The sequence below is a fragment of the Syngnathus leptorhynchus genome, chromosome 21 (genome assembly GCF_054491065.1).
Source record: "Syngnathus leptorhynchus isolate UIUO chromosome 21, UIUO_Slep, whole genome shotgun sequence".
NCBI lineage: Eukaryota > Metazoa > Chordata > Actinopteri > Syngnathiformes > Syngnathidae > Syngnathus > Syngnathus leptorhynchus.
In genome coordinates this window covers 2,555,001-2,568,262 of record NC_141215.1, presented here as the reverse complement: position 1 = coordinate 2,568,262, position 13,262 = coordinate 2,555,001, and the positions used below count along the sequence as shown (strand labels likewise).

The 13,262-nt window shown below is 41.8% G+C and overlaps 1 protein-coding gene across 3 annotated transcripts in view; it reads left to right on the top strand.

Moving 5' to 3' along the window:
- The window catches only part of LOC147040083 (ELKS/Rab6-interacting/CAST family member 1-like), a 54,795-nt gene that overhangs the window by 36,140 nt on the left and 5,393 nt on the right, over window positions 1-13,262 (top strand). For all 3 annotated transcript variants that reach the window (XM_085902486.1, XM_085902484.1, XM_085902485.1), the window contains 3 exons: window positions 5,718-5,865; window positions 9,265-9,372; window positions 12,101-12,289. In XM_085902486.1, the coding sequence (XP_085758612.1) occupies window positions 5,718-5,865; window positions 9,265-9,372; window positions 12,101-12,289 (445 nt within the window). The remainder of the gene's footprint in view (window positions 1-5,717; window positions 5,866-9,264; window positions 9,373-12,100; window positions 12,290-13,262) is intronic.

The following is a 13,262-nucleotide window of genomic DNA, read 5'->3' as shown; positions in this document are numbered from 1 at the left end:
AGCCGAGTGCCAAATGGAGGCAGCGTGCGTTGTGTTTGTTACGGGCTTGTCGGGAGCTTAGTGCGACTAAAAGGGGCCGCGCCGTTTGACACTCGGTCTTACTAGCTCAAAGCGTGGCTGGCGTCTTTCCCCCCCCTTTCTCGCGTACGCTTGAAAAAAACGCTTTTTTTTTTGCTTATTCTGTGCTTTTTGATGATTTGTGTGTCTTCCACTCGGAGAAGATGGAGGGGAAATGGAGTGGCGAAAGGCTAGAGGATCCGAATTTGAAGCTTTTGTAGATGTTGTACTTGACTTTTTTGTGGATTATTTATAGGACGTTTGGAAAGCAATTGACAAATCGAGTAATCGGAATAAAATGCAATAAGAATTAGAGCCTAACCAATTCCAAATTCGATATTTGTCAGAATAAGTTTCTGATCGCCAATTTATTGACCAATCAGTTTGGAAACTATGTGATGTTTAAAACAAATGAAGGCAGCATGTTTGACTATTTTACCCCAAAAAAATTCTAATAGAATCGGCAAATTTTGGTGTTTGAATTGTCTTTGTTTTATGTTAGAATTTGTTAGTGGATATATAAGTTTGTTATTATTATATTATTCGTAATTTGTTATTAAGTTACCATGCAGTTCGACCGGCCAGTGGTAAAAAATCTCGCCAACCTCCCAAAATTCAAGATGGCCACCGTGTCTCCCTTTACTGCAGTTAAACTCACTAAGGGATTCTGCTATATTTTGCCACTTTTGCTGACAGTTTTTTTTTTTTTTTTTTCTTTATTGGTTCGATTCCTCAAAGCCTTTCAGGTGTGCATTTGCACGTGTGGTCCCATCAAAAGTGCAAACTCCAGCAGACCCCTTTGCTAATGCATTTTACACCTTTCCTATTAGTCACAGTATGCGTCTACGTGTGCGCGTTAAAAAAAAAAAAAAGTACGCTCGGGCGAGAGGGAAGACGGAATCGTGAACAAAGGGAGAAGGGATGGGAGGGGGCGAGGAATGAGATGAAAATGGGGGGGAAATGTGTCAAGATCAGATCCTCATTCTGTCACGCAGCAGTCCCACCTGCCCTCCTCTCTTGTCTCGCTCTCTCTCACCAAACACGCTGGCATTGTCTCTCCACCGCGCTTCCCTACTGCGCCGCTTCCCCGGCTCGCCGTCTTTCTCTCTCTCTCTCTCCCCCCCTTCATGTCTCTTTGATTTGTTTTCTCTCCAAATCCTCCAGGCAGTTTATTCCCCTCCCCTGTCAGTGTTGTGTGTGTGTGTGTGTGTGTGTGTGTGTGTGTGTGTGTGTGTGTGTGTGTGTGTGTGTGTGTGTGTGTGTGTGTGTGTGTGTGTGTGTGTGTGTGTGTGTGTGTGTGTGTGTGTGTGTGTGTGTGTGTGTGTGTGTGTGTGTGTGTGTGTGTGTGTGTGTGTGTGTGTGTGTGTGTGTGTGTGTGTGTGTGTGTGTGTGTGTGTGTGTGTGTGTGTGTGTGTGTGTGTGTGTGTGTGTGTGTGTGTGTGTGTGTGTGTGTGTGTGTGTGTGTGTGTGTGCCGTCTTTTCTTGACGCTTCTGTGATGTACAAGAGCTCTTTGAGGGAAGCTTTCCCTTCTTAACGCTCGCACACTTTTAATTCCACTCGCTCACCTTTTGCCAAAAAGTCTCTTGAGTCGTTTGTCACTGACCAGTACGCGACGCAAAAAAATATTTCCTTCGATTGAAAGGAACGCAAAATGGAAAAAAAGAAAAAAAACGGCAAGACAACGTGGCCGCTCCATATGTATATTTTGAGCTTTTAATAAGTACAATTAAACACATCGGGAGGGTAAATATTAGCCTGTGGGGGCATTTAGAAACGACAATTCCAGACAACCCAGGTTTTTTTTTTTTTTTTGTATATGTAAACCGATCCCCTTGGCTGACTTATAAAATGGACCTCCAATGGGAGTTTAAAGGATTTTTTTTTTTTTTTTTTTTGAAAGCACAGCTGCGGTAGGAGTTGATCAGTTTTCCCGATAACAGCATTAAGCGGTTCAAAAAGAGAGAGGAGAGAAGTAGTAAATGTTTTTTTTTTTTTTTTATTGACTGCTTTCGCTTTGATGCTGCACATATGGCCAAACGGACAAATGTTTCACGAGAGTCGCTCTGACGTGTCATGTGGGTTTGTTCTTTCGGAATGTCTGGCCTGTATTAGCCGATATAAAAAGTCTACACACCCCTTTTCGAATCGTTTTGGTGATATACCAAAAAAAAAAATCTGTCAGTATGACATATAACTTGCAAACAAAAAAGATTTCTGAGAGACCAAATAAAAATCAACTGAGATCATGCGGTTGCACAAGTGTGCACACCCTCTCATAATTGGACATGTGGCTGGGTTAACTAATCACATTCAATGTTAAATTATATCCACTGTATTTACATTTGGAGGCTTTAACGATGCCTGGGAGGAATTATTGAAAGGGATTAATTTGAATCCTTGCACACAAAGTAGATCATGGCTCAGGTGTGCGTATGGATTTGAGCTTGGCGGTCCTGCATCTAATTACCCTCGCTTCTTTTTTTTTTTTTCGTTCCATCTTCTATATTTCTGCCCTCCCACTGACACCACAGTGCTTCTAAAGTTGTGTTTTATTAGCTGCTGTATGAAAAGCACACATCTTAGCGGTCGTCACCTGTGCCCCCCCCCCACCCCCCACCCCTCCCATCCATGTCAAAGTTAGCGCCGTTTCTGCCCGCTGCTTTCATTTTTTCCACCATCTGCCGCCACCGCCGCTCTGACCTCAGCTCGCGTTCAGGTGGTCGCATCCCTCAGCGCCACACAGCTGTGCTTCATCAAAAAGTCTAGATTTTATATATATTTGAAATTCGATAAACCTCACAGCTTACCAACAATTATAAATAAATAAAACAATTAAATTCTTGTCCCTCAATTTAATCGCAAATTTACTTATTATGGACCTGATATTTATTTTTGACATTTGTTATAATACAACAATATATAAAAGGTAAATAACTAATTTTCTGACCAATTAAAGGCACTGTGAAGTGAAAACACATTATAATGTGCATGTTTAAGATAATTGCTAAGGGACTGAGACTATTTACGATTATCTGATTTTTTTTTTTTTAGCCGGGGGTGTGGCTAAAACGATTTTGAGTCCAGCATGAATCGTGCCTTCTTCACTATTAAGAACTTGACCGCCTTCTTTCACATCATTATCTACCACAACATGCATTTAGCTAGCTCGCTAAGCCTACAATCCAAAAATTATTCTTTCCTTCGTTGTCCCAAGCATATGCTAGACAAAATAGCATCCATCGTCCAAGTTGTTGTTAATCGTAATTGATTGACAATCGACAGCTGAGTGGCACATTTTCACGCTCTGTCCTTTTATTAATATTCTTCTGAACTATTTCAATTCGTCACGGTTGTTTACAACTCTCTCATCTGCTGCGTGTCAAATTCACGGGCACACTTGAAACCGATATTCTCATTCCACAATAGTGCTTATAAAAAAATCTCCACACGCGCCATATGGATGTAAACCTCCCCTTTCCCAAAATGAGCTTGTAACCCAACAATTCCATCAGGAGCTTTTTTCCAACGTAAAACGGGGGGGGCTATATAGTCACAGAGCGAGAGAGGATTATTTTTAACAGAGCCTCGTGTTTGTCTTACGCAGAGACTGGCCAATCTCACGCCGCATGGACTCGCACAAATGTAAAGTAACCCACGAAAGGGAGCCACGCTATCATAACTGCAGACATTGAACTCTCACTTGATTAGACATTCGTGCACACGCTCTCCGTTGCTGTAATGTGACAGCATCGGAGGAGATAAGACAGCACACGCTAAGGTTTGGGATCTAACGTCGGCCATTAGCCGTCCCCGATACAGCGAGGGGCTTTAAGTGGTTTTAGGATGGAGAAGGGCCCGCGTGTGTGCGTGCGTGGGGGGGGGTCGGAGGTCAGGTGCCTGGTTGCGCTTGTGTGCGTCTGCTTACTATCTGCCTTGTCGCCGCCGCGATGACATCATAGCGCACGAGCGCCAAAACGACGGAAAGAATGCCGCTTGTCTCCTTTGCTAACGGAGGGGGTATGCGATAGAGCGAGTGATGGAGGATCGGTGAAGGTGAAAGAGATGAGGAAAAAAATTGGGGTGTGTTGTACGGAGATAGAGAGAGAGAGGCCCACCATGAAGACATCTGGAATAAATATTGTTTTTATCACCTCGGTTTATAAGCGTTGTGAGCCGATTTCAGATTAGTTGAAAATGAGATATCCTGTTGTGTGTTGTTCCATTGTTGTTGCAAATAGCAACATGATTTTTGAGATTTTAGTATTACATCGACAAAGATGGTGCATCGGGAAAATATTCACAGCCTTTTTCCACATTTTTCATAACGACCTCATCCTGAAATAGAATCAATTATTTTTGCCTGGTTTCCCTCTAAACATGACGCCTGGCATTCACATCAAAACGTTTTTGTGGTGGAGTGCTGCAAAAATGGTTGTCCTTCTAAGATGGTTCTCGTCTCTTCACTGTAGAGCTGTCACTATTGAATATTTTAAGATTTTTTTACTCTATCGATTAATCGAATAATCTGCTATAATTTTATTTGCATTTTAATTCAAGTGTAATAAAACTCTTTTTACCCCGTTACTGTTTTTTTTAACCAATTATTTTTGTTCTTTTAGTGATTTAAAAAAAACAAAAAACAATTAAGCAATATGACAAAAAACATCGATGGTCATTGTGTTCCAAAGTAAAAGCAGATTTTTGATAATCTCTTCTTTTGACTAAACACACAAAAGATAAATCCGTCTGCATTCAGAAATTTGAGCCTGAAATCAGAAGAGTTGGACAATCTTGTTCATAAAAAAAAAAGTCTCTAAACGATGACTCGATTATCATAATACAAGGCGATTAATTAGGTAATCGATTTGTTGTCGATTAATCGGTCTAAATTAAAAACTAGTAGAGTTTGCAAACTGCACAAACAAATTCAAGAGCTATTCCCATTCATTCACATTTAATAATTGCATAAAGCAAACTAATCATCAGGAGAATTGATCCATCAATCGTGGCTTAAGCGTGTCCAGCTCCTGTCTAGCTAATGAGCGCCGCAGCACAGATGCATGATGGGACACTGACAGCGCGGTCAGCGAGGTTCACCGAAGAATCCGCGGGCCCTCACCCAGGCGAAACGTGTAATCTGTCTTCATTTAGACGCTCTCATCGCCGCATTCCGTCGCTGCCGCAGCGACGCACGCACAAGCGCGTGTTCCAAATTGAAACCAAAAAAACAAAATATTGGAAGGAATAAACGCATGACTTTGCAGCAAAAGGGGAGTCGTGGGCGGATTCGTATAATTGCACGTCTGCTCTTTGAGGCTTTTGTCTTTATACATACAAATCTGTCTGATTTATAAGTCGCGGGGGTCATAAATGAAAAAGCAAACCGAGCTTTGTGATCACCAAACCGAAACTTTGTTTGCTTCACTTTGTTGACACCACATGTTTTGGTTGTTGACAGTTGACGCTAACGGTCCTTTCTATTTATGCTATATATGATTTATAAGTTTGGGCATAAAAAACATCCCCTGACTTTGCACTTTTTGAATCTTAGGAACAAACATTGGTCAAGTTCAATTTGGCTGACCTCCTTCAACGAGTTCCTCGTTTCTTGCGACCCCTCGAGATGTTCTTAACCTCCGTTTTTTTTTTATGTGTGCAGACAAGAGGCGCTGCTAGCTGCCATTAGCGAGAAGGACGCCAACATCGCCCTGCTGGAGCTTTCCTCATCCAAGAAGAAGAAAACCCAAGAAGAAGTGGCCGCCTTAAAGAGGGAGAAGGACGGATTGGTTCATGAGCTCAAACAGCAGGTAGGATCCTTTCACGTGTCGGCACGCTTCCGACCACCGAGGGTAAATTTAGGACTAAACAAATCTCACGACACTTTCATACCAGCCGCTGTTGATTTATCGTCACGCCTCCCCGAGAATACGCCCCTGTCACTCTGCCCGGTGGATGTTTACAAAGTTAAACACACACTGGCAATAAAACGAGGGAATAAACATGACAAAATGCCTTGGTGGCTTCTCGCACACACAAATACAGAGAATTTGGATTCTCCAGGGAGATTAACTAGAGGAGGAAGCGACCTGGTTAATATACTTCTCAATCAATATTTGCTGGGTAAAAATATAATGCAGGAATTGACTTAAAATGATCGAAAAAGTTGGATGCCTTGGAAATTTTGAGTTTATCAGACCTGGTCCTACGTCCCTTTTCGAATTTTTATGACCCGACGGGTTCTCTGAGATGGCGATACAGAGACTCAGCTGTCTTTCTTCAAATGTGTGCGCTGTGAAGGGTGTGAGCATTTTTTTCCCCCCCTCCTGGTCCGTCTCGCTGCCTGTCTTTCTCTCTGTGGTATGATCATTTTCGGTCCCTCAATGATGGATCACAGCTGAGACTTCCTCAGTATTCCCGTCTGTGTATGTTTGTGTGAGCGCTGGTCGGCGGAGCAGAGGCTGGCGGCGTATTTTTAGCTCCCACCTATTCACTCTGTCCCTCCCTTGTGTGTGCGTGTGTGTGATTGTGTGTGTAACTGTCACACACGGATAAAGCGCCTGGACAGTTGTAAAACAGGACAAGTGAGTAAAGTAAAATCAATGAAGCCCAAAGAAAAGTTTGCATCACTCTACTGTAGAATATGCACCAAATAATGGACTATTTATTTGAGCTGTCAAAATTAATTGATTAATCGGCAAGTAAACGATGATCAAATGAATCGGCATCTATTTTGATAATCCAGTAATCGTTTAGAGCCATTTTAAGCTGTCAAAATTAATCGACAAATAATCGTTTATCAAATGAATCAACATTTATTTTAATAATCGAGTAATCGTTAAGAATTATTTTATTTTTTTTTTACCTCAGAATGGTCCAAATCCTCCAATGTTAGCCTCTCAATAGTAATTATTCTTTTTTTTTTTCATTATTCATGATAGTAAACAGATTATCTTTTTTGTTTAATCAAAATAAGACATCTGCTTTTACTTTGGAAAACAATAACCGCACTCGTCACTTAAATCGGTTTGGCGAGTGTATTAAACCCTCATGTGATATGATTAATTTGGTCATTGAGTTGTTTTTAATCACCAAACCGTACATAATTATCAACAATAAATCGGGGGAATTGACTTTGTAATACACTTTCAAGCATCCGATTATTCAATGAATGGATGGAATCGTCAATAGGATGATGGATTTCAAAAAAGATTCCATAGTGGCAGTGCATAAAGCAATGATCATCATTTTTCCAAGCAATATGTAGCGAGCTGATAAGGGTTTCTGGTCTTGTTGCGAAAGATTAAAAAGTTCAATCTCTGCAAAAGAAGACATTGTGGTTATCATCATAAAACCAGGCCACATTTTACAGCGCAAGAAACACATGTGGTTGAGATTTGCAGCTTGTGCCGTGGCCTTCATGGTTGTTCCGCACCTTTGTGGTCAAGGCCGGGCTGCGATATTGTTACATTTGCATGGGAAATGTCAAAAAGATGATGATTTGTTGTCTTTCAAAAAATAATATTTGTCGTCAATTGACTGTTTTGTATCCTTGGTGACCTCTCGTCTTGCTAACCAAAGTGGAAAAATAGAGCTGTAATCAATTTTATTATCGTACGCTGTCTACGCCAATCACAATGACGCATTTTCTCACAATGCCAAGCAAAAATTGAGGTTAATTCCCCCCCCCCCAATCTTATCTAAGCATGACTCAGCATTTTTTGATAATTGTGGAGATTATCAAGCGGGCGATGATACAATAACCAAATCTGTGATTCCCCCAGCCCCCCCCCCCACCCCCCGGAGCTTCAATCTAGTGGAATATTTTTTTTTTTTTGTACCTTGTCCCAGAATCATGACTCAGCATTTTTTTTCCTTACCTCGCTTCATTTGTTTCCCTCCGTTGTCATGGATGGCGGGAGAAAGGGAAACAGGAGATTGTAGGATTGAAATAATGGCGTGATGATTAGATTTTGTTTGAATGAGCCGGAGAGCTGAGGTCAGCTTTGCTGCTAATTAAAAAAAAGAAGCTGAAGATAAAAAGGGGGAGGAGCTTGATCATTTCATTGCTCCCTTATCTTTTATTGTATGGCGTCACGTGTATATTTCTTCTTCTTTGATCGAGTCTGCAGCCCTGACAATTAAATGGAGAGAATAAGATGTGGAAATGAAAACGTGTCGGGAAGCAGGATTAACCACGGCCAGTGAATTAGTCACAAATACAAAATGAAATGTGAAAAGACGTAGAAATGCAAAAGAGTTGGATGCTGGGTCGTTCAACCGAAACTGCAAAGGTGACACGGCGAGAGCTCGAGACTCTTAAAACTCGGGGTCACGGGGGTCAAACAACACGTTGGCTGCTACTTTGTTGTCGATGGGAAGAATAATTGTGCGTTCACACTAGGAGAAGCGGCGTTCAATCTTTAATGCGGGCCATTCATTATTAACGCAGTCACTGCAGTAGACGTTTTTCAAGAGGTTTTTTTTTTTATTTTTATTTTTTTAATGGGCCGCCGAAGAGGGACTCTCTTATCTACCGGTAGATTTTTGTCAAAGCGGCCATTGCGTCGCTTTGGATTTGAGATCGGCGTGGATTTTGAGTCGTCTGAAAAATTATGTCAATCAAAGAGTCAATAACAGTTAGTAGCCATGTTCCATACCGATACTGAGTACCGATACTAGTATTGGTATATAAAATTTCACACAATGACAAAAAAATTCCAAATAATCTTCTTTCCAACGCAGATAATAATCCATTATATTTCCAGGTCGTGTGCTTCTATTGTGAGTTATAAAATAGGATATTCCAAACACCCGGTCGGCAATATGGGGAACTCGACGAATGAGATAATTTATTCCCATACTCATACATACCAGAGACATGTATTTCCATGTAGTTCCTGTTGCCTCCCTTCCTCCCTCACTCCTCCAAGGTCCGTTGTAAGGCTGGATTTACAACAATAATTTCGGAAACAGAGGAGCAGAGGCCAAGGGATTGGGATTGGGGTCGGGGAAGGGGGGGGGGGGGGGGCTGAAAAAGGATACGGGGCAGCGGAGGGTCGCTCCGGGAGTGGATGTGATGAGAGGAACGCAGGAAAGAAGAGAGGAAGTGGAAAAGACAGTGACTCTTAAAGCTTTCCGAGCTGCCGTATCACTTTGAAAAGGTCGTATTTAACTTTGTGTGTGTGTGTGTGTGTGTGTGTGTCCAGACTCAAAACAGGATGAAGCTGATGGCGGATAACTACGAGGACGAGCATCCGAAGGTGGCTTCTCCCAACTCGGAGCTGCCTTATAACCACAAGCCCTCCCCGGATCAGGTGACTTATTTATTTAATAAGCTAGCGTCGCGTCGCTAGATACTAACCGTTTAAGCTAACCGCCTTCGCTGCTCTTTCTGGACTCACGCTGCCTCAGGACGATGAGGAGGGCATTTGGGCCTAGCTGGTCCTACTCGTCCTCCTCTTTTGTGTTTCTCTCACCGTTTTGTACAGATGGGTGAGCATTTTCTACGCCGGTGTCCGGTCGTCATTGTGGCGTTGGTCATCTGTCGCTTTTTGTTTCCTAGCATGCCACTTGAATGCATTTTTTTTGTTTTTTTTTGTGTTGCCCCGTTTTTATGAAATGTGCTCCATTTACATTTCTTTTCAATTCATTTTTTTTTTTTATCATCTATTCAGTTTTGAATCATCTCATAATGCTATCATCGATTCACTTCCAATGTCAATATGTGTCAAAATGCCAAATATCGGCCCGGCCAATAATTACAACACGGGGGTTTCCCTTACAACCCAGTTTCTACACAACATATTTTTTTAATGAATTACTTCAATATGTCTTTGAGGTTTATGGTGATTTAGTATCGTGCGTAGAGTATCGGAGAATTCTTACCGCGTCCTTGCTATTAATTAGCTCCCCCAATGCAGAAAGAAGGAGGAGGCCACGCCCCATCTCTTCTGTACAGTTGCTGCACACGCACTCTGCGGGTAATTTGCCATAGCACATTACATCGAAACACAAGCGCCTGTGTTGGCGTCCGTTTGCCGGTAGCGTATTTGTCACGGAGATTTTCTTTATGGCTTTTTTGCATTTTTAATGGTCCTTGCTAGTACTTGATGCGTGGCTGAAGAAAGACAAGCATGTAAATATAAGACTTGATGTGTTGTTGTTTTTTTTAAACTAAATAACCGCCATCTGAGCTCAATAGTTTTCGTACTCGTTCAAAACATGTCTAAAAGTTGAAACCATTTTTTTTTTTTTTTTACCATAAATAATAAAAAGTCAATAAATAATGTGACCCAAGCTCTTCGTATCCAGGCGGTCAGCGAGCGGAATGTCTCTCTTTGGAGTTGTTTGACGACGTGGTCGGGGGGTGCCGGTAGGCCTTCATGGGAGGCTAATAAAAAGCAACACACACACACGTTTCTGACACCCGCACACGGCGGCGTGGAATTATTTCTCCTCGGAGATGCTTTCATAGCGTGGTAATGCGCTCGTTTGATAGCGCGGCGGGCTCGTTAAACCGCCGCTGTTTGTAATAGCGAGCGGTGTAATACAAGCAAAACACTTGTACTGTATAGATATATATCCTATAGCGTTGAATAAAAACAAAAAACATTTCGACTCCATCCAAGCAAAATGAGCACCTGCGTTAAAACATAGACTCGATAATGCTCAATTTCCTCCGGTTCTTTCTGTCTGTTTCTCATTTGTCAGGAATTATTTCATCCGCGGCAGACCTGGAAAGTGTCAACAGACATTTTTAAGGCTTTTTTTTTTTTTAGCCACAAAGTGTAAGAACAGCTGTTGCGCATAAGAGATTCAGTTATATGACAAACTTTTAGCTACGGTCACGCCTGGGTTGTTCTTTCTCGCTCCCTTTGAGGCGAAACATACAGCCTTTATTTCCTAATGGACTTTAATTGGCTTTAGGGGTGCCATTCATAGACTTTATAATGACGCTGACAATTGTATTTTCTGTCTCTGCATGCTTCATTACGCACCTACCTAAATTGTAACACGGGGTGAAGGTGGCTCACGAACCAAAAATCCCACTTGAGCCGTAGCGTGCATGCATTCGGTGTCAGTCGCTAACAAATACGTAGACACGGAATAGGAAGTGACAGCTACTTTGATTTTCCGTCAGCTTCCATTTGGAGATGCGGAAATAAGATTCCCTGTTTCTTGAAGAAGAAAAAAAAAAATCAAGCGCATATCCTATTATGCAGTATTTCGATTTGCTCGGTGATATATAGTAGTGGATATTTTTTTAAGGGCTTTATTTTTAAAGTTGCTGAATGGACTTTTATTTGGCCTTACATTACAATTTGAATGTAATAAATGTGACTTTTAATGGATGTCGCTTCAAAAGGTGAACTGGTGAGTGACGTGGGTGTCAGCGAACGAATATGCTAACCGTTGTGAGCTCGGGTTAGCGGTTGTGAGCGGTTGTGAGCGGTTGTGAGCTAGCTAAGTCAATCTGAATGAGCTAATTCGAATAATTATTATTTTGTTGCTGTTTGTTCTGGCGGGAGTGTGAAATCAAATTTTTTGACATTTGGACTATGTTTCACGCACATTTTTTACCCTGGCTCATTGCCACGGTGCTAACTTCTTTATATACAAAATTGTTTGAATTTTAATTGAATCGTTCAAGTTATTCAATTAATCGTTGCAGCCCGGTAGTTTTGCCTACCCAGCCATGACCACAACTGAGATATCTTAAACCTTTTATAGGATACAATAACGTAAGCTCAAGGATGTGAGTTGTATTCGTGCTTTTACTGACACTTTTTAGAACTGTCTTGTAAACGTTTTACTCTAATGGGTAGACACCGCAAAAAGAGCTGAACGATTTGGACATAATCAGGATTGTTTTCCCCTCAATTTTACGATTGCGAGGATTCGATTCTTTTTCCAAAGTCATCTTCCCATGTATTTGTTAACTAAACAAGCAATAAATTAATTTGCTAATACAAGAAAGAATATTAGAATTCAACTACGTTGTGATGCCGATTTGAATTCGATGAATCGTTCATCTTTCCTCAGATTCTCTCTCCTCTCCTGGATCTGGACCAGAACCGCAGCAAGTTGAAGCTGTACATCAGTCACCTGACCTCGCTGTGTCAGGAACGAGACCCGGTCATATTGCAAGACTTCGCCCCGCCGCCCGCCTATCACCGCGCCGACTCCGCCGACTCCTGGCACGCTAAACTGCACGGCATGACGCAAGAACAGGTGGGAGATCGAATTCATGCGCGGAAAGTACCGAAAGATCACTTAACATCCATTTCCATTCCGTGACACTTTAAATACGTCTTCAAATGTCGTAAAGTGCTCGTTTGTACATTCGTTAGCGACTCGGCGCGAGACAGATTGATATTTTGAGTGCATTTTCGCCAATGATTTCATTTTGTGAGAGCAGAAATACACTTAGTAGATGGATAGTAAAATTCACAACTCACATTCACGAGCTCATTTGAGTAGTTTAAAGTGAACCCAAAAACCACATGCTGCTTCAAAAAAAAAAAAAAAAAAAAGTATATTACTGCACTGTAAAATCCTTGCTGCAAATACCATCTGTGTACGTGTGTGGGCGAGCGAAGGGCACACCCTGGCATGCTCTTGGCGCCTCCTTTGACTTTATTGAAAAGATTTATTCCGCCGGGTCACCTGGCGACAAGCGGCTGGCTGCAGAACAATCCCGCGTTCACATCGTTTTATTTAGCGCGGGGTTTTTTTTGTTTTTTTTTTAGTTTTTTCAAAAGATTGTTGGCAGCAAGGAGTGGTCGTGCATTTATTCGACTGCTGAAAAGTTGTCATTGGGGAGAGGCAGGGGAGAAAATGACATAAAAATGAGGACAGGGAAAGAAATTGTTAGCTCACTGTCACGGTAACTGCTTGCGTGAATATATTTCGTGGTGGCTTGTGGGCCTGTTCATGCTGAAAACATATCAAGGTGTTACACGATCACTCCATTTTGTATGCATTAAAGCACACGACTCGTTTCCCGACCATCCTCATGAATACACCGTTGTGTCCTCTCAAGTGGCGAGACAAGTCCTGAAGGTGTTTTTTCATCTGCAACCAAAAATAGAAGACGTCCCCTGTGGTTCACTGACTAAAGGTGCAAAAAGAAAAAAAAGAAAAAACGCCCTTTCAATTAAAATTGATTTGTTGGCTTGTGAGAAAGGCCGTTACGTTCTTATTA